General features: G+C 38.4%; 4 protein-coding genes across 24 annotated transcripts; all 4 read right to left on the bottom strand.

Annotated features, from left to right (window-relative positions):
* Window positions 1-377: 377 nt before the first annotated feature.
* Window positions 378-13,542, bottom strand: LOC124326415 (repetitive proline-rich cell wall protein 1-like). 21 transcript variants are annotated; one of them, XM_046785242.1, is made up of 13 exons: window positions 13,305-13,542; window positions 13,044-13,236; window positions 12,836-12,945; window positions 12,623-12,765; window positions 8,886-8,973; window positions 8,427-8,576; window positions 7,879-7,996; window positions 7,258-7,411; window positions 1,527-1,646; window positions 1,229-1,369; window positions 1,124-1,168; window positions 947-1,078; window positions 378-879 (listed from the first exon to the last, which is right to left on the bottom strand). In XM_046785242.1, the coding sequence occupies exons 9-13, from the start codon at window positions 1,530-1,532 to the stop codon at window positions 439-441; spliced, it is 765 nt and encodes a 254-aa protein (XP_046641198.1). In that variant the 5' UTR covers window positions 1,533-1,646; window positions 7,258-7,411; window positions 7,879-7,996; window positions 8,427-8,576; window positions 8,886-8,973; window positions 12,623-12,765; window positions 12,836-12,945; window positions 13,044-13,236; window positions 13,305-13,542; the 3' UTR covers window positions 378-438. The 21 variants fall into 21 exon arrangements, with proteins under 21 accessions (XP_046641198.1, XP_046641193.1, XP_046641195.1 ...); XM_046785237.1 differs by lacking the exon at window positions 1,124-1,168 and having other exon boundaries at window positions 947-1,093; window positions 1,169-1,369; window positions 13,305-13,540; XM_046785239.1 differs by lacking the exon at window positions 1,124-1,168 and having other exon boundaries at window positions 1,169-1,369; window positions 13,305-13,540.
* Window positions 2,159-3,169, bottom strand: LOC124326509. The gene is made up of 3 exons (XM_046785402.1): window positions 2,815-3,169; window positions 2,635-2,734; window positions 2,159-2,583 (listed from the first exon to the last, which is right to left on the bottom strand). The coding sequence occupies exons 1-3, from the start codon at window positions 3,071-3,073 to the stop codon at window positions 2,262-2,264; spliced, it is 681 nt and encodes a 226-aa protein (XP_046641358.1). The 5' UTR covers window positions 3,074-3,169; the 3' UTR covers window positions 2,159-2,261.
* LOC124326125 (sulfotransferase 1C1-like) lies at window positions 3,303-20,898 on the bottom strand. Its single transcript, XM_046784779.1, has 13 exons — window positions 20,314-20,898; window positions 20,191-20,250; window positions 19,668-19,924; window positions 19,505-19,604; window positions 19,299-19,443; window positions 5,353-5,448; window positions 4,706-5,006; window positions 4,512-4,611; window positions 4,295-4,439; window positions 4,095-4,221; window positions 3,926-4,020; window positions 3,677-3,857; window positions 3,303-3,604 (listed from the first exon to the last, which is right to left on the bottom strand). The coding sequence occupies exons 3-13, from the start codon at window positions 19,903-19,905 to the stop codon at window positions 3,480-3,482; spliced, it is 1,653 nt and encodes a 550-aa protein (XP_046640735.1). The 5' UTR covers window positions 19,906-19,924; window positions 20,191-20,250; window positions 20,314-20,898; the 3' UTR covers window positions 3,303-3,479.
* Window positions 16,511-18,481, bottom strand: LOC124326342 (sulfotransferase 1E1-like). The gene is made up of 7 exons (XM_046785102.1): window positions 17,886-18,481; window positions 17,696-17,795; window positions 17,484-17,628; window positions 17,284-17,410; window positions 17,115-17,209; window positions 16,868-17,048; window positions 16,511-16,799 (listed from the first exon to the last, which is right to left on the bottom strand). Exons 1-7 carry the CDS (start codon window positions 18,121-18,123, stop codon window positions 16,675-16,677), a joined length of 1,011 nt encoding a protein of 336 aa, XP_046641058.1. The 5' UTR covers window positions 18,124-18,481; the 3' UTR covers window positions 16,511-16,674.
* Window positions 20,899-24,082: the final 3,184 nt, after the last annotated feature.

Here is a 24,082-nt window from a genome sequence, read left to right as displayed (position 1 = left end):
TATACTTTGAGTACTTTATTATACTTTACTTTACCCACCCAAAACCCCTATATTTCCTCGCTACGCTCGGGCTCATTCCCGTTAGGTTACTTAACTATATTACATTAAGTAAAGTAAAAGTAAAGTAAAAAGTGGGTTGTTAAAATAGACTTTTACCTGAGTTTGCTAGATAAGCCGATAAGGCTAGCTAACCACTTGCCAATGGGTCAATCAATTAACATAGTAGATTTCTACGATCACTTCATTGTAAACAAGGAAGAATGTTGAGAAATGAGAAGTGAATCTTGGTCGTAGTATTTTAAAACTGCATTTCCAGTGGAAGACAAACTTTTGGGTTCTTTTTATCGAAGATTGCATAATATATTTTAATAACGTGAAATCGTTTGAAGAATTTATTAAATAATAATCTGAGAATTAAGAAAACGCAATTGATGAGAACTAATATTTAGGGTAGGCCGCAGGGGCTTTGTAGGCTGGAGTAGTGTAGGCTGGAGTAGTGTAGACTGGAGTAGTGTATGCTGGAGTGGTGTAGACTGGCTCCTTGTAGGCTGGGGTAGTGTAGGATGGCGCGGTGTAAGCGGGGGCGACGTAGGCCGGTTGTTTATATTCGGGAGCCTTGTATGATGGAGCGGAGTAGGAAGCATCAGCTTTGGATTGGGGCTCAGCGTACTCGGGGTACTTGGCTTCCCCTTCGTATTTCACATCAGCGGTGTATCCGTTGGCGTCAGCCTTGTAGGTGACGATCTGGATGCGGCTGTCGGGGAGAACAACGCGGTAAGATCCGCTGACTACGTTGTAGTCGGACTTCTCGTTGTGCTCAAAGTCATTGTAAGATTCTTTATCCTGGACGTCGTATCCGAAGCTGTAGGGTTGAGAGGCCTAAAAATGTGACAATTCAATCGATAAATTTATGTCATCCGAGTCATTTAATTAAATTAACACTTACGTATGTCACTTCTTCGTATTTGGGAGTTTCGTATTTAGGTGCCTCGTACTTGGGAGTCTCGTATTTAGGAGCCTCGTATTTAGGAGCCTCGTATTTAGGAGCCTCGTATTTAGGAGCCTCGTACTTGGGGGCCTCGTATTTAGGAACCTCGTACTTGGGAGTGTTGTATTTTGGGGCTTCGTACTTGGGGGCTTCATACTTAGGAGCCTCGTACTTGGGGGCCTCGTATTTAGGGGCCTCGTATTTAGGAGCCTCGTATTTAGGAGCCTCGTATTTAGGAGCCTCGTATTTAGGAGCCTCGTACTTGGGGGCCTCGTATTTAGGAACCTCGTACTTGGAAATGTTGTATTTTGGGGCTTCGTATTCAGCAGCCTTGTAGGAATCGGCAGCAGCGAACGCAATAAGGGCACCGACGATAAAGAACTGGAAATGAAAAAAAAAAGAAAATGATTTCAAGCAATAGAAATATTCACTTCTCGAGTCTCAACAAAAAAGTTGAACTGAAGTCGTTGTCAAGAAAAACTTTCTTCTGGATGTTCAATTGGTGAAATGTGCACTTTTTGTGTGGAAACGATTTTACCTTCATGTTGGAGCAGTAGTTGACTTGTTTGAAACAGCTGGATAACTGATACTTTCCAACTCATTCCTCCACGATTTTATACGAAAAAGAGTGACGACCGATGGCAATATGAGGGTGGAGCTGCAGGTAAAAAGAAGGTGAAGGTAAAACCGCAAATTTAGATATCAACATTGGTTAGTATTAGATTGTCGATGCTGAACGAAAAATCAATGCATCGGGTACTATTTATTGTTAACCGATTTTGGCCAAATAACTTTCTAGAATTGTTGCCTTACGAAGAACTACGAGGATTTTCGAAAATGTGTGCATAAACCTGAAGCAAATTCATGCACCTTTTGGTAGCGGCTATGACGACGAGTCTACAATGAAATAAATGTTAAAAATATTCTTTTTTATAACGTAATTAAGATTATTGATGACCTTAACTCAATTTACAATTTTTACGTGCCCCAGATTCAAGGTGTCTAAGTTACAAGTGAAAATATTTCTCTGCACAGGTTTCAGCAAATTCCTAACCACAGAAGCGAATAGCCGCCCGGCATGTCGTTCAAATGTGGGTCAGTGGTTCCAACTCCAACGTAAGACTTTCCCTTTCTCAATTCTCCCTTGCCTGAACAACAAGGAAACAGAAGGGGATTGTCGTGATTAAGACACATGACTGCCCAATAGCTCCCATCTATACAGGTTTTCTACCAACATCGTACATTCGTACCAGTAGGGTCTATATAGATCCTATTATATTGGATCGTCATAAAGATGGCGTGGAAAAAATGCAACCCAAGACATTTTAAACGATGTTAGATAACGACTCGTTTTCAGCATGATCTCTATTGCAGAATTATGCAATTTGCGAAGTATGAATAAACCCATCTGCTTGACAAAAAAGGGCCACTGCAGAAAATGGAATGAATCTTCTGATCGGCCGCTTTCATACGTTGGAATACGTATCTGCCCTGCACTGACTATCTGCGAGCCTTCCGAAGGCCTCGTATTAAAAGAGTCCAGCAATTCACTATTTTGTGGTGACAACTCAGCATCCGAAGACATAAATGGTTTCCTGAGATAATAACATTAGATAATGCAGTAAAAAATGATTTGCCTTGTAAACTCTGTAAAAGGAGCACGGGCAGATAGAGGAGTTTCTTTGGCTTTCTCCGTGTCGCAGTTGTTCATCAGTAGCCACAACAGTTCAGAAGTCCAAGTTGTACCTGATTCCAAATTTAAATCGCAGATCCATCAGTTTTATCTAATTATGATCAATGAATGAAAATGATCAAACTGAATTTACCGCATTTGGGGAACGTAAGTAGCCAGATGTCGTCAGCTCTCGGCTCCATCCGGTAAAGTCTGTCTGCGTGTTTTCCGTACAACGGGGTCATGACGAAATTTCCCGGTTCACTTCGAACCAGTCCCGTAGTGTAGCCATTAAAAAGATCAGTGAATTCCTTTGACCTTGTCTTGGGAATCACATTGAACTTGACGTTCAGCTGGAGCCCCTTGGATTTCTTGTCGTCCAACTGAGACATATTTTTGATTGCGTCTTGCATGTCTGGCAGAATATGTATCACTAGTCTCACTTTTACGATGGTTTATTTTTTAGGTGGATACGGTGGATAAGACATGGGGTTGAAATTACTATGCGATTTTGTTCTAATTGATTAGATTTTCTACAGTCATCCTTGAACTGATAAGGGGTGTGAGTGTGTGACTCATAAAACGAAATCAGTGCATCCAATGTTCAAAATTATTGAAAAAACAGTTAGCCAGTTCAATCGATCACAAGATTATGGGAAGATTTATTCTAATAATCGGAATTGTAGAAGTAAGTATACAAGTAGGCCTACTATGTCTTATGAAATCAAATGCCACATCATAATTGCGTGATGTTATATAACTATAGCAAAGGCGTTAAACCTGGAATGGCTTATCAACCTGAATCGATTTATGCTTATCTTAATCTTGATGCTCCAGTTCTGTAACGAACTTCAAATCAGAGCCGGCCAAGTTTTTCTCGATCCACTCGTCGATTCGGCTGTTTAACTCCGGACTGAAGTGATTTTTCCAGTCACCCGTTTTACCTGAGCGAGTTCAATTTGGTTTTCTAAATTGATTTTCACGTGAGCGAGGATTACTTTAAATTATTAATTTACCTTTGCGGATAAACTTGCCGTCAGGATTCATCCAACCCTGTTTCTTGCCGGCCTCGTTGTTGACTGATTCGTTCTTCTCGAAATTGTCGAACCGCAAATGCTCCGTTATCTTGTCCAGTTGCTCATCAGTTGGCGATTGATTGAGGAACGCGGCCACTTTGACGATCTCGCCTCGTAAATCCTATTGGAATCAATAAAAGACAAAGATAAATTGATAGTTCCTTCAACAGTTAAAAATTCTTTGATTACCTTTTTCATGTCTTCGAAGAACATGAAATGCATATTCGGGTGATTGCGCTTGGACCAGGCGTCAAGCATATGCGGGAAAAACGGCGAATACAAAACTAAATTTCACCCCCAAACGAAGAATAATTAATGAAATCGAATAAAACGTTCATCTCGCTCGAGCTATACATACTTTCGTCATCCATGAAATACTGGGCGAATTCTTCCAAGGTTCCTTGGTAGTCTTGAAATTTCATCAATTTGTGGTGGTGATAAAACGAGACGATGGCATCTTTGGGGTTTCGGGCGACGTAAACCACCTGTGTACGCACAACACAGTACAAAACATTTGATTCAGTACTAACAAATGACGAAGTGAAAAATTCAACTTACTTTAGAGGTATCGAGTAATTTGGGATGAAGCAAATAAAATGGCATATGACTTTTTAAAATCCGTGGAGACGCCATCTTGTTGACAGAATTCAGCATTTGATTTCCTAAAGGTGATAGTTCAAGCTCTGAGGAAAGAAATGGCCCACTGAGATGAAAAAAAAAAAAAAAATTCGTTATTCTTATAATAAAAAATACATAATTCATGGGCTTGGCCTACTCTATAAAAGAAGCACGAAGAAACAAATTGGTTGAAGTGGCTTTCTCCGTGTCGCAATTGTTCATCAATAGCCACAACAGTTCAGAAGTCCAAGTTGTACCTGATAACAATTTTGAACAGCAGATTAGTCAGATATTACTTAATCTAACCATATTATGTATACAGTCGATTATGTAAAGGGTGTCTATGCTTACCGCATTTGGGGAACGTAAGTAGCCAGACGTCATCAGTTCTCGGCTGCATCCGGTAAAGTCTGTCTGCGTGATTGGCGTACAATGGAAAAAAGACAAACTTTCCCGGCTCACTTCGAACCAGTCCCGTAGTGTAACCTTTAAAATGCTGATTGAATTTCTTCAATCTTGTCTTGGGAATAACGTCAAAGTTGACGTTAAGCTGAAGCTTCTTGAAATTCTCTTCGTCAAAGCGAGACATATTTGCGATCACGTCTAAAGTCTTTGGCAGGTAATGTACCACTGTTCTAGTTTCCTTTCTGTCCTGATTTCATTATTGTATGGATAAGATAAGCAAACATCTCATTTGAATGACTAATATCGACTTATATGGGCATTGGCTTTTTTTTATAAGATTTTCTACACACCCATCATTACCGTCCATATGTTTTAAAAGATAGGAGTGTGACAGATCTGATGTCATAAACAGTTAACCAATCTCAAAGATCACAAGTAAAAGATGATTTATTCCGATAATTGGAATTGTGAAAATAAAATATGTCCCATTTCTAATGAAACCATATAAATAACCATTTCTCTCAGTTACACAAGGTTCGTTATATCTACTTAGTACTAAGATGGGTTAGAAAGGTGATTGGTTAGTGTTTTACTTTTACAGTACCGGTATAACCGTGCACTTTGATCAATTTGTGATGAAAGTAGTATGAAACGATTACGTCTTTTGGATTGCGAGCCACGTAAACTACCTGCAGTCAATTAATGATTAATGACGCACGGACTCTACAGGTTAAGCGAGATCACGTTATACCTTGGCTGTGTCGAGCAGCTCAGGAGGTAGCAAATAAAACGGCAAATGAGGTCGTATGACTCTCGGAGACGGAAGCTTTTCCACCTTGTCCACCGTCATGAGATGATTTTTCATTGGTCCTGACATCGCACTCAAGTATGGCATTCTGTATTAATCAAATAAAATAGTTAGATTGAAATTAAAATTAAAAAGTAAAAAAAAAACAAAGAACGTACTCTAAGAAAGGAGCCCGTCCATGAAGTGGAATTTTGGCGGCTATTTCAAAATTGCAATCATTTTCCAGTAACCATAGCAACTCCAGTGGTCCCTGTTAAAAACAATGGCTGTTTGCAGTAATCGAATACCGTCAAATAATTTGTGTTTGAACTTACCGCATTTAGGGAACGTGAGCAGCCAAACGTCGTCAGTTCTCGGTTTCATTCGGTAAATCTTTTCGGCATTTTCTCCATAGGTGGGTGGCATGACGAATCCACCCGGCTCGCTCTCAACCAGCCCAGTTGGATAACCATCAAGAAGTTGGAAACCGACTTTCTGAATGCTATTGGCCTATTGCAGGATTATGCAATTTGCGAAAAATGAATAAACCCATGTTAAATTTCAATTTAAAGGAATAACAATTAAATTTCTTGACAAAAAATGGCCACTACAAAAAATAGCATGAATCTTCTGATCGCTTTTCCCCAGCTCAATCAATTAATACCGGCTGCTTTCATACGTTGGAATACGTATCTGCCCTGCACTGACTATCTGACATTTGCACTACCATAAAAACATTCATGCAACCTCGAAAAGACTCGAACATTGCGAGCAGATGAAAGAGAACAAAGGTGTGGCCGCGGAATACGTATCCTGATTACTTGCTGAATCTACTTATACCTTACTTACTACTTATTTCATTTAAGGCAACTTAATGAAAATCCCTTTGATAAGAATACCTATATTCCAGACGCTTTTGGCAATCGACAAATCGCAGCTGTTGCTGAATCACTTTTACAAAAAGTTAATTGCTGTCAATGAAGAGAGACGAATTATTTCCAGCTACGTAGCTCCTCATCTAATCAACACTTCTTACCCCGGAGTGGAAATATGTGCCCTTTACGAAACGGCTCGTCTAGTACGGTTGTTATCAAACGTAAAGCCACTGAATGCCAAAACTCGGCCTGGTTATCAACGACGTCACGTCTTTTAAATACCCCATAGCCATCAAACGATGGCAGGGAGACATCGATCAGAGAGTAAGAAGCGTTTTCATTGCTGTGATTTCGGGAACTGACAATTTCGTAAAACGAATGGAAATTTGACAAACTTGGAAAAATCATATCGACGTAATTCGGAAATTCCAACGATGCAATATCCAATTTAGTTTCATTTTGGGACAGTCTAGAAGTTTTTTTTACCCAAAGATAAAATTCAAGAAGAAAGCAAAACCCACGGAGATATCATTCAGATGGAAATGTTGGATTTTTACAGAAATTTAACATTGAAAATGGCAGGACTATTCAACTAGATAAACTCTAACTGCCCTAAAATTGATTTTGTTCTGAAAGTGGATGACGACATGTACGTTAACATGCACATTCGACAAAATGACTATTTTTGGTCAGAGTAACCGTCTCGGAAAACCCTACATAAACAACTAGTGTCCACAACGAAGTAGGACCTCAACAACTACGTAGTGGGTTACGCTACAATTTTTAGATTTTGAAACAAAATGGAATTTACAAAATTATTGATTAAAAAAACTTACTTAGGTGGGTCGCATGGATGAGTGGCCATGGAAAACGTATCCCAATTACACGGATGGACCTGCTTATTAATGCACGGTACTTCAATCCTTCCGCTATCTGCCGCATTCAAACGACTCCAATGATTCCATTCGAAGATGTCTACCTAACTGGAATCTGTTCAGAAAAAGCCGGGGTTACAAACCAACATTCTTTTGGATACAACAGATGAGTTTTATCCAATTAACTGGCTGCATAAGAATATAATTTAACATGGATCTTTCTATAGATAATTTCTATAGCGGTTTCCTGCAATGTAAACCGAAAGATTCTGTCCAATTTGATATTCCATGATTGATTAGATCCATTAACCCCAAATAACCATAGACTTCCGTGTTCTCTTATATTATTTAAAGTTTGGCGATGCTTTACTTTTACAAAACGGAAAAAAATATTCAAAAACGTTGCCCAATCATAGCAATTAATTTTAGGTAAATGATTGCCATAGATCAAATTCGTTTTTCTATTTAATGGTTAAAACAAATAGAATCACGCTCGTCAGCACAAGCCTCAATTCTGCTGAGCCCACCAATCCGAATTGTTCTAATAAACATTCAATGTTAAAATCACAAACGACTGAGTACCTCTTGCCACAGACTGTGCTCTTGCCGATTGGCACGGCACTGCCGACGGAATTTCCTCCCTTTTCTTGTCGATGGATCCTCAGCAGATAACAGATTGTTCCATTGGCGTAGGTCCAATCTAAAAAAATAAATCAGACAATGAAACTGCTATAACACAAAAAACACGTTAGAAAATTTCGTTATCAACGATCGCTATCCATAAAGCTTTTCACTAATCAAAACTTAAAAGAAAATGAAAAAGGTATTGTTAGATGAGTGGCCGCTGTAAACGTTTCCAGATTACTTTGATGGGTCTGCCCATTACCTGGATTAAAGTGAATTTGCCATCGAGCCAATGCAATTAGTAAATAAGTCAATTGACGCGCTCATATTTCTAGCCTGGTACTGAATCAGAAGTACCCCAAAAGAAAATAGACGCCTTCTATAGTTTTATACCGGTAAATAAATCTTAGAGGTTACACTCTCTTAACAAATAAAATGCCCAAGATAAAGGCAAATAATAATATTATACACACTTTTTTTCAAGTTCAACTTTACCAGAATTTCACCTCATTTTGATATGTCGGATTTACTGGCTGGTTGCACTCCTTTCTCGGTCAGAATTCTCAAGACAGCATTGTGGATTACTGGATTTAAACACCTGATATTTCTCCGGGGAAAATACGGATGTGTCTCTTGAGGACACACGATGAGACTGCCTGCAATGGATACAGAATGAAATCATTTGATTACTCGTTGAACATCAAGCTTTTCCAACTTAACGCCAAGTTCCTCGTCATGTCAAAGCTACAATAGAAACTATATTGATACTACTAATTTCCTTACTTTCATTCAACACATCTTTTTCAAAATATTTTCAAATACATTTCAAACTAACATTGACAGGAAAATACTAGCATAGAAGTAAGAAAGCCTTGAAATTAATCCTTAACCTAATTAACAAGAAACGAAAACATCACAAACTAACTAACTGCATTGCAAATTAGTAGCAAAAGCATGTGGCTTACAGTTTTACACCCATATTAGCGTAAACCACACTAAGTAGTCCCGTTTAGAAAATTCCTTCTCTCGTTAGAACAGTCCCTTTGGATGAACCTATTAGAAAAATAAAATGAAAACTTTATTGCTTGACACTAGAATTTAACAGTTAGGGCTAGATACTATTTCTAAATAAAGGGAATATTTTCAGAACATGTTCAACAATATCAGTACTAAACACATTGTGTTGCATTCAGGATGTGCAGTTCGAAAACCCCCAAAAAGTGCAGATTTACCAATGATGTGCCGTGTGCCCTGATACATTTTACTTGACTTGTAAAAAGTATTCTCAAAACAACAGTAAGCCTATGCATTCAATAAGCTCTCTTCCCGCTCACCTACCCACATTACTTTTTCATCAAATCATTCCACATGTGGAATGTACTGAGATCTGCTGAGATGTATCTCAGTGTGATGTGATGGAAACAGGATAAGATGCTTTTACATATTATACATAAAATCCCAAATACATAAGCAACTCTCATGTCATGACAAGATCACATGAAATCAACTAGCGAAATTCAAAAAATCAATCCAGAGAGGAAAAAACATTCAAGTTGGGACAAAAAAATCATTCATCTGAGGCCTGAACTGAATCAGCTGTTGGCAATCATCAACGGAGACACCTAGCGGAGAAGCTATCACGGTTTACACGATTTCAATTGGCGCTGATTTCATTTGATTTTAGAAAACCTTTACAAATCTTAAACTCGTGATTACGTGGTAGATTCAAGTGGGCAACTTAAAGAACCGATGAGATATTTTTGGAAAAAGAAAATAAATTTGAATTACAAGAAAAAGTATGGGCTAATCAACCATCACCATAAATTAACCTCTAACCTGTCTTATTTAGTTATTTAATCTTCAATGTTACAAATAGAAATCCATAGTTTGAAAAAACAGTAGATTGATAAAAACCTTAACAGCACTGCTGTCCCCCTGGATTTTGTTATCTCCTTAAGTTTGCTTTACCTTGATATCACCATTATCCCTACATTAACCTTGAATCACAGTTTAAAAAACCTTGAGATAGTCTTTTTTCACAAGTTAATGGCCTTCGTGTTTCATTTAAATGGCTGGCCATCCAACGTTCCTTCGTCAGTCTACTCTTCGTAGTTGGTCGAGAGAGCAACACAGAATTTTTCTCTTGGCCAGCTATGGACTGTAGGCTGGACCTTGTTCCTTTACATCTTGTCCTGTAGTTGATCAAATGGAACCAAAACTTTCTGTGCCATTTGATCAATTACTACCGTGATGTAATCGAATTTTACTAGAGAATGTCGCACCGGTATACTATTTACAAGATGCTGATAACGACCAAGTTTTGACTAAAGCTAAAAAAAAATAGCACATGCTGAGGTGTTGGTCCATATTAAGACAGAACAAATGAGTAATCCATGGTAGGAAGGTATCCTAAAAATTCATGAGTATTAGGAGGAATGCAGTACCTCGATACAGAAGAAAACGAAAATTTACATATGGTAACACTGATCAAGTAAAAAAGTGAGTTATTCACTTAAAAAGAGCGCAAAAATTGTAAACATCGCCATATCGACTTTGTTTTTAAAAAATGTAGGTCTTGAAGAATATCCAGAAGGATATATCGATATAGAAGGATCCTATTGGAATTAGTCTTGTGGTTGTAAATATAAATCTAGTTTAAGGGTGGGAAGGGAAACTGGGAATATGCTGATGAGTCCTTTTAGTAGTGATGCAAGCCATTGGGAGTTTCAGCGCTACCGTTGAGACATGAAGCGCTCTGTAAATAAAGAACGGCACTTCGTTCTTTAAAAGACCCTAAGTGGTGTAGTACTTCGGAGCTTTAGTGTAGTAGCACTAAGGCCTTTTAAAGAGAAAAAGTATGTGGTTAACGGTAGACTCTCTATGTAGAGTTTGGCAGAAGCTATTAGTCATAGTAGGTTTCCTGGTTAGACTCAGGACCATTTAAAAGATTTTGGTTAAAAACGAAGTCGTGCCATTATCTAGGAATAGTAGAATACAGAGATGTGTGTAACATTAATGTATCCTGGTTGGAGATGCAAATTAGTCATACTAGGTTTCCTGGTTAGTCTCAGGATCCTCTAAAAGATTTTGGCTAAAAATGAATTGGTTAGTCTCAGGACCCTCTAAAAGATATACATACAGTCATGTAGGGCGCATGTAGGGTAGCGATGGACTTATTGTTAAATTTTACTTAAAAAAACGAAATAGTTATGATCACGTAAATTAGAAGCAGCGATCATGACGCCATCAGGGTAGGCCAATCTTGACGCTACCTATTCACACAAGTTGATAATTACAATAGTAGTAACTAAAGATTGAAAATAACATGATAGAATTCTCTAACATACCCGAATTGAAGGTAACCGCCTTACTCCAGCGATAGCATTGCACCATAGACCACGCTATTGATGACGCTGTAAGGCCCGGTCTGGGGTGCTTACAGAGAGTACGCGGAGATGAGTAGCAAAGGGTAAGCGCTTGTATTGCGTGTCCTATCGACAAGGGGGAGTACAGCAGAGAGAGCGACACATAGTGATACATACAATTATATAGGGAGCTTGTTCGGGGCCGAAAGTGATCCCGCTGGATCATCTTCTTGGTTGAGCTGGACCAGCGCCTTGGTTGAGCTGGACCAGCGGGCTGGTTGAGCTGGGCCGGTATTCCGAGCTGACCGCCGAGTCAGCGTGCAGCGTCGGCGTTTCCGGTGTATGGCATTCCAGTGTGAGTTCACGGGGGTGACATTAGCTGCCGGTGTTGACGTCACGGCTGTGACGTAGGCGGAGGTGGTGGCCGTCGCTGGAGGGGCGGGGCTAGTAGCCACCGCGGGGCATTACAACGCTTCGGAGCTTTAGTGTAGTAGCACTAAGGCCTTTTAAAGAGAAAAAGTATGTGGTTAACGGTAGACTCTCTATATAGAGTTAGGCAGAAGCTATTAGTCATAGTAGGTTTCCTGGTTAGACTCAGGACCCTCTAAAAGATATTGGTTAAAAACGAAGATTGGCCATTATCTAGGAATAGTAAAATACAGAGATGTGTGTAACATTCATGTATCCTGTTTGAAGGTGCAAATTAGTCATACTAGGTTTCCTGGTTAGTCTCAGGATCCTCGAAAAGATTTTGGTTAAAAACGAAAATATGGCCATTATCTAGGAATAGTAGAATACTACCTGGTTGGATAAGCAGATTAGTCATACTAGGTTTCCTGGTTAGACTCAGGATCCTCTAAAAGATTTTGGCTAAAAATGAATTGGTTAGTCTCAGGACCCTCTAAAAGATATACATACAGTCATGTAGGGCGCATGTAGGGTAGCGATGGACTTAATGTTAAATTTTACTAAAAAAACGAAATAGTTATGATCACGTAAATTAGAACAGAACAAAATAGTACTTCGAAGTCTCTGTGTTGTAGCTGAAGAAAATTATAAATCTTCTTCGAGAGAAGAGAGAAAAAAAAGGAGGTTATGACCCAATGTAACTTGGGAAGTAAATAAAATCTATTGTTGATTACCCCACGTCGAGACATTTAAAAAAGAAATATTTGACTACACTACCGTGCTTCTTCCCAACAGAAAGCTACAAATAATAAACTGCAATGGGAATTTGGAGAGTCCCACCTGCTTGCCAACTGCATTGCACATTAACTCATGAACCGGAATATATTCAAAGCTGAAAAATACTACACAATATTTAATAAATGTCTTACTTTATTTCGTTTGCCAGGTCACATCAACGTCTCCTCTTCAACCATCAGAACGCAGCTGGGACATCCTCTTCGCATGTTTCTCATCTTCTCGCCTCTTCTCTGTAAGTGTACGTATGGATATCTAACCCCGCATTCGTGTACTTCTGTATTATTTAATACAAAATTTTAAAATAAATACATAAATTGTGCAACAATAGCTTAAATTATACGTACTATTCTCTACTAGACGAAGATGGTTTTTCTGCTGGGTGCTGGTTCCGATTTGGGTTTATTTGATTCGCCAAAGCTTTAACAATTCCATGCTTTCCCTTTTAATCTTCAGGCTAGCGATAATACAAATTTGAAAAAAATCGTTTGTAACTTAGGACAGGGTTTCGCTTCAGTCTACTTTGCTTCAATATACTTATTTTCATATGCTCACTTTCATAAAGAATGTTCCTAAAGAATGGTGCGAAATGCGTATGGATCGACCGAAGCTTGAACCGCACAAGGATCGGGTAAGGTAAATGATGACTATTATAATAATGGTTTCATGTCTTTTCTCGTTATTGAGTGCCATAGTGATGTCATGAGCAGATTCACGGTCCTTTTGTTATTCGCTGAGATATTCATACCTAATGGCATAAGGGCAAGCGGTACGTTAATCAACAGTTAATTAATCAATAAAACGGAATAGGCCTACCTTTATCTGTAGGTTATTTACGGATTCGGTGTAACTGAAGATTGCCATACAAAGTTGGACGGAACGCGTAAAATGTGGGGAGGCTTGAGTTTTGGCTGTTAGATTCAGAAACGCTTGAGCTTTCTTCCAGGTATGCTTTCTTTAGGTAAAATAACGTTACAACCGTCAGTCTGTCATATTCTCTCGTTCATCACATTAAATCAGCGATCTCCTCCGATGCGGTTAGTCATGTCGAATTCATTACATAGTAAATGTTCCAACCAAATGTATCAACCAGTCAAAATCCATAAATAGATAGGGCTAATGCTCAAATTGACAAAAGGAGCTTTTTCCACATAGCAAATTTTACCAGTATAATTCTTCCGAGAATAACTGCTGTTTTTGGGTCACCCATCAAACTTTCATTACACAATGTTGATTAATCCCAGTAAGGGGCACTGCCAAACTTCTTTGGCAGGAGACACAGGAGAATATCAGGGTATCCACCAGCTGAAAAAAATAAAATGTGTGAATACAAATATAGTAACAGGTAAAAGTACGCAAAGTTCTTAAGTATTTCCAGGCATGACAAAGGTGAATCCAACTTCCAGATGATGAAGAGCTTATTTCTAACGAGAAGTAGCTATTGAAAAGAATTAACTTGTAAATAACTTACCAACTTTACTACTAGGTTAGGTGTTATCGGATTAACACACATGTAGACTTTTCTTCCAGCCCTCCTGTTTTCAAAATAAAGTCAAATTTAACCTTCCATAGTCTTCTGCCTCACATGATCTGTCAATCTTCTAATTCTTTGTTTTTTCACTACTTTAACCAGCTTTAACTAGCCCATTTAATGTCGTAGCGATAATACACATTAAGCTACAGTCATTAGCACTTCCCATGGTACGTTGGCAAGTACAACACATTATTTTTAATGAAATACCAACTATGAGTTCATTCATCCAAATAGGAGAGAGAGACAAGAAAAGACAAAAGTTCATCATAAACTGCCGCCATTCAAGAATTAAGCTGTGTCTTATGGCGGCAAATCAAGGCTAATGTCACGGCTGAATCAGCTGTTATCATTCTGACGAAGCCACCTGACGGACAAGCTATGAACCCTATACACGATTTAATAAATAAAGCGCTGATTTCAATTTTGTTTAAACCTTTACAACTAATCGCAAGTTCCCTTATTACTGGAAACTCAACTTACAGGTTAAAAGCAACTAACTTATGATTTTAAATTCTTTGTAGATTTCGTTAACAATTTTATTTAGCAATGACAACATTTTTGGACAACGAAAAAATAAGGAAAACAATAGGCCAGTTAGAAACACCATTCAATTTGAATCTTTCTATCGGATAACGAAAATCACTATTTGAAAATATTTTAAGAAAGTTAAATTTTACAAATGCTCATAACAATTTATTGCCGTAACTTTCAAATATTATCGAAAAGACATGGGTAGTATTGTGCTCAATTGTTTCTCTCTAATTGTTTAACAATTGTAATTAAACAAAAACTTTAGCTGCTCCATGAAATTGTTTAATCTTGGTGCTCCAGTTCAGTCACGAATTTCAAGCCGGAGCCGGCCAAATTCTTTTCAATCCACTCGTCGATTCGGCTGTTCAATTCCGGACAGAAGTGATTTTTCCAGTCGCCCGTTTTACCTAAACAAAATCAGTTATTTAATTTTTTAAATTCAATTTCATTTTGAATTAATGATTTGTAAAAATGATGTTTTTACCTTTACGAATAAACTTGCCATCTGGTTTCAACCAGCCAAGTTTTTTGCCTAATTCGTTGTTGACTGATTCGTTCTTTTGAAAATTGTCAAATCTCAAATGTTCCGTTATGTTGTCCAGTTGCTCATCAGTCGGCGACTGATTGAGAAAAGCGGCTACTTTGACAATCTCACCTCGTAAGTCCTAGTGGGACAACATCAAAAGTTAAAGACAAATATTCCGATAGATACTTCAACAGCAATTATGTTTTGAATTACTACCTTTTTCATATCTTCGAAGAACACGAAGTGTAAATTCGGGTGATGGCGCTTGGACCAGGCGTCAAGAACATTAGGGAAGAATGGCGAAAACAAAACTGCACCCGAATTTTAACCCGCAAAGAAAAATACATTTAATCGAGTAACGACCAAGTATTTCATTTACCGCTGCATACTTTCGTCATCCATGAAATATTGGGCGAATTCTTTCAAGTTTCCTTGGTAGTCGTAAAGTTTCATCAATTTATGGTGGTGATAAAACGAGACGATGGCATCTTTGGGGTTTCGGGCGACGTAAACCACCTGTGCATAGGACATTTATTTCCGGTTGAGTCAAGTAGACGAAAAGTCAAACTTACTTTAGAAGTATCGAGTAACTTGGGATGAAGCAAATAAAAAGGCAAATGACTTTTGAAGATCCGCGGAGAAGGCCTCCCATTAAAAGAGTCAAGCAATTCACTATTTTGTGGTGACAACTCGGCATCCGATGAGAGAAATGGTTTCCTGAGATAATAACATTAGATAATGCTGTAAAAAATGATTTGCCTTGTATACTCTGTAAAAGGAGCACGAACAAATAGAGGAGTTTCTTTGGCTTTCTCCGTGTCACAGTTGTTCATAAGTAGCCACAACAGTTCAGAAGTCCAAGTTGTACCTGATTACAATTTTGAATAGAAGATAAGACAGTTTTAAAAACGTTTGAACTAATTATGATCAAAACTAGATTTATACCGCATTTGGGGAACGTAAGTAGCCAGATGTCGTCAGCTCTCGGCTCCATCCGGTAAAGTCTGTCTGCGTGTTTTGCGTACAACGGGGTCATGACGAAATTTCCCGGTTCACTTCGAACCAGTCCCGTAGTGTACCCATTAAAAAGATTAGTGAATTCCTTTAACTTTGTCTTGGGAATCACATTGAACTTGACGTTTAGCTGGAGCCCATTGGATTTCTCGTCGTCCAACTGAGACATATTTTTGATTGCGTCTTGCGTGTCTGGCAGAATATGTATCACTCGTCTCCCTTTCACGATGGTTTATTTTTTAGGTGGATAAGATAACTAATTATGGGATTGAAATGACTATGCGATTTTGTTCTACTTGATTAGATTTTCTACAGTCATCCTTGAACTGATAAGGGGTGTGATTGTGTGACACATAAAACGAAATCAGTGCATCCATTGTTCAAAATCATTGAAAAACAGTTAGCCAGCTCAATCGATCACAAGAGTATGGGCAGATTTATTCTAATAATCGAAATTGTAAAAGTAAGTATGCTATACTACACCTATAACAATCGAATGCCACATCCTAATTGCGTGATGCACAGCACAGCAAGTGTCAAACCTGGAATGGCTTACCAACCTGAGTCAATTTGTGCTTATCTTAATCTTGATGCTCCAGTTCTGTAACGAACTTCAAATCGGAACCGGCCAAGTTTTTCTCGATCCACTCGTCGATTCGGCTGTTCAATTCTGTGCTGAAGTGATTTTTCCAGTCACCCGTTTTACCTGAGGAGTTCAATTTGATTTTCTAAATTGATTTTCACGTGAGCAAGGATTGCTTCAAATTATTTTACCTTTGCGGATAAACTTGCCGTCAGGATTCATCCAGCCCTGTTTCTTGCCGGCTTCGTTGTTGACTGATTCGTTCTTTTCGAAATTGTCAAACCTCAAATGCTCCGTTATCTTGTCCAGTTGCTCATCAGTCGGCGATTGATTGAGGAACGCTGCCACTTTGACGATCTCGCCTCGTAAATCCTTATAGAATCAAAGGAAGATAAAATAAACCGATAGTTCCTCAAAAAAGAAAAGTTCTTTGATTACCTTCTTCATGTCTTCGAAGAACATGAAATGCATATTCGGGTGATTGCGCTTGGACCAGGCGTCGAGCATATGCGGGAAAAACGGCGAATACAAAACTAAATTTCACCCCCAAACGAAGAATAATTAATTTAATCGAGTAAAACGTTCATCTCGCTCGAGCTATACATACTTTCGTCATCCATGAAATACTGGGCGAATTCTTCCAAGGTTCCTTGATAATCGTGAAATTTAATCAACTTGTGATGGTGATAAAATGAGACGATGGCATCTTTGGGGTTTCGGGCGACGTAAACCACCTATGTACGCACAAAACAGTATAAAACATTGGATTCAGTTATCACAAGTGAAGTAGCGAAAAGTTCAACTTACTTTCGAGGTATCGAGTAATTTGGGATGAAGCAAATAGAACGGCATATGACTTTTGAAAATCCGCGGTGACGACATCTTGTCGGCAGAATTCAGCATTTTATTTCTTTCAGGTGATAGTTCAGTCTCTGAGGTAAGAAATGGCACACTGAAATGAAAAAAAAAATTATGTCGTTATAATTATAAAAATTACATAGTTCATGGGCTTGGCAAACTCTATAAAAGGAGCACGAAGAAACAAAGGGGTTGAAGTGGCTTTCTCCGTGTCGCAATTGTTCATCAGTAGCCACAACAGTTCAGAAGTCCAAGTTGTACCTGATAACAATTTTGAATAGAAGATAAGACAGTTATTACTTAACCTAACCATATTATGCAGTCGATTATGTAAAGGGTGTCTATGCTTACCACATTTGGGAAAAGTAAGTAGCCAAACGTCATCAGTTCTCGGCTGCATCCGGTAAAGTCTGTCTGCGTGTTTTGCGTACAATGGCGTGAAGACAAACTTTCCCGGCTCACTTCGAACCAGTCCCGTAGTGTTTCCTTTAAATTGCTGATTGAATTTCTTCAATCTTGTCTTGGGAATAACGTTAAACTTGACGTTAAGCTGAAGCTTCTTGAAATTCTCTTCGTCAAAGCGAGACATATTTGTGAACACGTCTTAAGTCTTTGGCAAGTAAACGCCACTGTCCTAGTTTCCTTTCTGCCCTGATTTCTTTTTTGTATGGATAAGATAAGCAAACATCTCATTTGAATGACTATGGGGATCGGCTATATTTGATAAGATTTTCTACACACCCATCAATTTGTCTTCCATATTTAAACAGATAGGATTGTGACAGATCAGATGTCATAAACAGTTAACCAGCAATCTCAAAGATCACAAGTAAAAGATAATTTATTCCAATAATAGGAATTGTGAAAATAAAATGTCCTATTTCTAATGAATTTGCTAATGAAACCACATAAAACAAACCTACTAAGATGGGTTAGCAAGGTGAGTGGTTAGTGTTTTACTTATTTTAATCTTGATGCTCCAGTTCCGTCACAAACTTCAAATCAGTACCGGCCAGGTTCTTTTCGATCCACTCGTCGATTCGGCTGTTTAATTCTGGGCTGAAGTGATTTTTCCAGTCTCCCGTTTTACCTGTCAGTTGCAAATATAAATAATAGCTTTACAACTTTTGAAAAGGAAAAATAAATTCGAAAATCTATACCATTGCGAATAAATCTCCCGTCTTCATTCATGGCGCCAAATTTTTTGCCCGATTCGCTGTTGACGGATTCATTTTTCTGGAAATTTTCAAACTTCAAATGTTCGGTCAGTTTTCCCAACTGCTCGTCACTGTACGATTTTCCGAGGAAGGTGGCAACTTTCTCGATTTCTCCACGCAAATCCTGTTGTTAGGAAGCATTAGGATCCATATTTTTATCGTAATTTGGGGTGAGGGAATTAACTAGTATTACCTTTTTCATGTCCTCGTAGAACATGAAATGCATATTTGGATGGTGACGTTTAGACCAGGCGTCCAAAATGTGTGGGAAAAAAGGAGCGTACACAACTGTTATTCAAATTTTACAAATATTCGTCAGTTATTTGAAATGTGGAAGGGAGGATATGGTTTGGTTTACCTTCATCGTTGATGAAGAATTCCGCAAATTCGTCCAAAGTTCCGGTGTAACCGTGCACTTTGATCAATTTGTGATGGAAGTAGTATGAAACGATGACGTCTTTGGGATTGCGAGCCACGTAAACTACCTGCAGTCAATTAATGATTAATGACATATGGAGTCTACAGGTTAAGCGAGATTACGTTATACCTTGGTTGTGTCGAGAAGCTCAGGAGGCAGCAAATAAAACGGCAAATGAGGTCGTATGACTCTCGGAGACGGAAGCTTTTCCACCTTGTCCACCGTAATGAGGAAATTTTTCATTGGTCCAGACATCGCACTCAAGTAAGGCATTCTGTGACAATCAAATCAAATTAAAATTAAAACTTAAAAGTAAATAAACAATAAACGTATACTCTAAGAAAGGAGCCCGGCTATGAAGTTGAATTTTGGCGGCTGTTTCAAAATTGCAATCATTTTCAAGTAACCATAGCAACTCGGACGTCCAAGTGGTCCCTGTTAAAACAATGGCTATTTACAATAATCGTATACCGTCGAATAATTTGTGTTTGAACTTACCGCATTTAGGGAACGTGAGCAACCAAACATCGTCAGTTCTCGGCTTCATCCGGTAAATTTTTTCAGCATTTTCTCCGTACGTGGGTGGCATGACGAACCCACCCGGTTCGCTCTTAACCAGCCCAGTTGGATAACCATCAAAAAGTTTGCCGAATTTTTTCAGCCTAGTTTTCGGAATGACGTTAAACTTGACTTTCAGCTGTAGCTGCTTAAATTTCTCATCGTCGAAGTGAGACATCTTGGCGATTGTTGGGTACCTGACACAATGAGAACAAAAAAATATCAGTGCATCATAATCTTGATTTGTTGTTATGCGCATACATAGGGAAGATAAGCTTTAAAAGATATGACTAACAGAAACAGTGACGCGTGAAACGAATCCAATTGGTCGTGGCCTGTTGGGGACTGATAACACCCAATCAATTGCAAACAAATTATATCACCATTTCGATAAAGCACTTGTTTTCTATGGTTAATTTCAAATAACTTTTAATAAAATTGCTTATTCTTACGTAATACCTACCAATTTCTGGCGACTCTAGGAAACCGAGACCCATTGCGTTTTACGCGTAATTTCTCTATACTGCCAAAGAAATGATAACGATAGGATTAATTAAATTACAATATCTGTCACAATGAGCTTTACTTTCGTTCTTGTTTGCTGGCCAATGATGAGTTGTTTTTGTGGAAAAGGTGGGCCCAGATTACAGAGCAAGTTGGTGGTCCCAGTGGCAATCCCCCGTCTTCCAGTATCTGGATGTAACTTGTAAAGATCCAAACAAATTACGTGCAGTAACAAGTCTTACATAGTCTCAAGTTATTAAACATGCCTAGATAGTATTACTTCAGTATAAGTGTCTAATTAGAGTCACACTGGAAGGTGTGACACAACACACAAGTCACACAATTGATTCCAGAATTTGAACAACTTCTAATTACAAGTTTCCCTGGTACAATGACAACTTCCTTTACACATGAAATAGTGGGGAAAATTAAATCAAAGAGGAAATCAATCTTATCTTATTGGCAATTCTCTCCTACTGGCTCGTCTTGATATTCAGAACTGATGAAACTGCTACTGTATGCACATAGGATTCACATACACGAAAAAAAGAATAACACGAAATAATTACATACTCGACATTGATGTGGTCGAGCAAATTTTTTTTTTTTTAAGAAAATCGTACAAGCGAGCAGACACGTGACAACTCATGACCTCATGTAGAGATCGAGACTAGCCAAAAGGGTGGACAACCGGATGGCCTATGGCGCCAACAAAAACTAGCAGACGAAAAAGAATAATCAATAATACAATTCAAGCAAAGTTTAATCTTGCTACATACAACCTGTATGGAAGCCCAAAACCGCCACTTTTTCAATATAATAATGATTTTCAAAATATCCTTATATAAAACAGAAAAGAATATATAAAAAACAAATTCAATATAAAAACTGAAAAAAGTATTATATAAAAACCAAAAAGAGTGTAATATAAAAAACAAAAAGTTGATATACAAAGAAAAAAAAGTCAATATAAAACCCCAAAAAAGTTCAATATATAATTCCAAAAAGTTCAATATAAAAACGGCAGCCACCTAGCGGTCAAAATAATTACTTCATGCCACATCTCCACCCCCTTTATAGCCAGTTTGAATCCAGTAGTACAAACGGGGATTTAATCACATAATTAAAAAACGAGCAATCGCTTAAATAACGCTACTTAATGCGCGTCGCTCTAAATTATTATTTTTTAAAATGTAATGCGAAGTAAAACGACTGCGGCTGACTGCGGCGACTGGTCAAACGAGTAACGCGAGCCCGTCCGATTTTTTAAAGCGCTTATCGCTGGTCCGTCCACTATTTTAGCGCTGTCGCCCGTTCGCTGTTTTCGGCGGCTCATTATAAGCGGAAAATAAACCATTCAAATGTTTTGCGCTAAGCGCGCGTTGCGCTAGCAATTGGTTTGCGATAAACTTGCGCGCGATGCGCTAAATATATATTTAGCGCAATTTATTTCATTGTCATATAGCAATTGTATTATTTACGAAACGCCAAAGCGCTTCGTTAATTAAAATAATAAATGTGACAGAGAAAACGATTGCGGCGACTGGACAAGTTGCGCACACCCGTCGATAATTTTAGCGCTTGTCTCGAGTCCGTCTATAACTTACGAAACACGCAAGCGTTAAAATAAATGTTTAACGCTTCTTGCACGATATGCGCTCTATTTGAGCGTATTTCATATATTTAAAAAAGCGCAAGCGCTTAAATAACGCTACTTAATGCGAATCGCTCTAATTTAACTTTTTGTATTTAATCCAAAGGAAAACGACTGCGCTGACTGGTTAGACGAGTAATGCGAGCTCTTTCGCTATTTCCGCTGGTCCTTTCGCTGTTTTCAGCGGATCATTATCTCGATCATTTTCGGGGGTTGGCAACTCACAACTTGGGTGTACGAAGATTCGGGATTCTATAGAGATTCTAGATATTCCGAAAGATTCTATGAGAGGAGAGATAGGGAGATTCTGGCCAGGGTGTACGAAGATTCTGGGGAGTTGCCAACCCCCGATCATTTTATACGTGAAAAATAATTAATTCAAATGTTTCACGCTAGATCTAGCGCTATCGAAGCGATCGTGGGACTAGCTATGTGTTTGCGATAAAGTTGCGCGTGATGCGCTATATTTAGCACAATTTATTTCATTGCATTATTTAGGAAACCCGCAAGCGTTTCGTTAATTTTAATAAAAAGTTACGAAAGGGAAAACGATTACGGCAAATGGACGAGACGGGACGAGAAGCGCGCGCCCGTACATCATATTAGCGCTTGTCGCGAGTCCGTTCGCTATACGGCTATTATACGGCTATTATACGGCTCGCTGGGCCAATCATCTTAAATGGTTCGCGCTAGATGTAGCGCTTTCTAAGCGCGCATTAGCCTAATAATTAAATAAAGATGAACTTGCGCGCAATGCGTCAAATTTAGCGCATTTAAATTCATTACATAATTTACAAACGCAAATAACTAGCAAAAATAAATATTTAGCGCGAAAAATAATGAAGTCAATATATTTAGCGCTAGATCTAGCGCTAAATATTAATTTCAGCAAATTATATGCGCGCTTCGTAATTTATGTAATGAACTTAATCCGGCTATTTAGCGCATTGAGCGCAAGTTAATCTTAAGTTTATCATAAGCGAATTTACGATTTCGCAGCGCTAAAACTTTGACATTTTTTGCGCAGCGAAACAGCCTTAAACAGAGGACGGACGACGATGAGCGCTAGGACAAGCAAACTTACTCGTGATTAGCGCTTTTATAATGGAGCCAGTCGCGCAATGGTGTTCTTTTCCTGAACCATTTAGTTAAATTAACGAAGCGCTTACTCGTTCCATAAAATGCTACGATGGAATGAATTGCGCTAAATAATTTAGCGCATCGCGCGCAAGTAAATCGCAAATACATCACTAGCGCCATGGGCGTTTATTTAGCGCTAAATGTAGAGTGAAAATGTGTTTTAATTATTTTTCGCATAATGAGCCGCTGAAAACAGCGGACGGGCAACAGCGCCAACCCAGCTTGAAGGACCAGCGATAAGCGCTCAAATTATTTAAGCGCAAGCCTATACGCCTAGCGCCGTTTTTAAATTAAAGATTAAATAAAATGCTCAAAATTTAGCATGTCGCGCGCAAGATGCGTATTATTTACAAAACGCGCATAACCCGTGCGCAGCGAGTCGCCTTATTAAACAGCGGACGGGCGACGATAAGCGCTACGACAAGCAAACTGACTCATGATAACCGCTGGAAAAAACGGACGGGCTCGCGTTACTCCTTTGACCAGTCCCCGCAGTCAGCCGCAGTCGTTTTCCTCGCATTAAATTTAAAAAATAATCATTTAAAGCGATGCGCATTAAGTAGCGTTATTTAAGCGCTTACTCGTTTTTTAAATTATGTGATTAAATAAAATGCTCAAATATGCGCTTATCGCGCAAGAATCCCCGTTTGTACTACTGGATTCAAACTGGCTATAAAGGGGGTGGAGATGTGGCATGAAGTAATTATTTTGACCGCTAGGTGGCTGCCGTTTTTATATTGAACTTTTTGGAATTATATATTGAACTTTTTTGGGGTTTTATATTGACTTTTTTTTCTTTGTATATCAACTTTTTGTTTTTTATATTACACTCTTTTTGGTTTTTATATAATACTTTTTTCAGTTTTTATATTGAATTTGTTTTTTATATATTCTTTTCTGTTTTATATAATGATATTTTGAAAATCATTATTATATTGAAAAAGTGGCGGTTTTGGGCTTCCATAAACCTGTGATTTTTGACAATTTCGATATTGCTAAAATTATTTTAAAAAGCATGGGGGTACTCAAAATAGACTTGATATGGCTTAATTACAGA

The sequence above is a fragment of the Daphnia pulicaria genome, chromosome 2 (assembly GCF_021234035.1).
Source record: "Daphnia pulicaria isolate SC F1-1A chromosome 2, SC_F0-13Bv2, whole genome shotgun sequence".
In the NCBI taxonomy this organism is placed as follows: Eukaryota; Metazoa; Arthropoda; class Branchiopoda; order Diplostraca; family Daphniidae; genus Daphnia; species Daphnia pulicaria.
The sequence above is the reverse complement of the archived record's forward strand: the minus strand, read 5'-3'. Positions and strand labels throughout refer to the sequence as shown.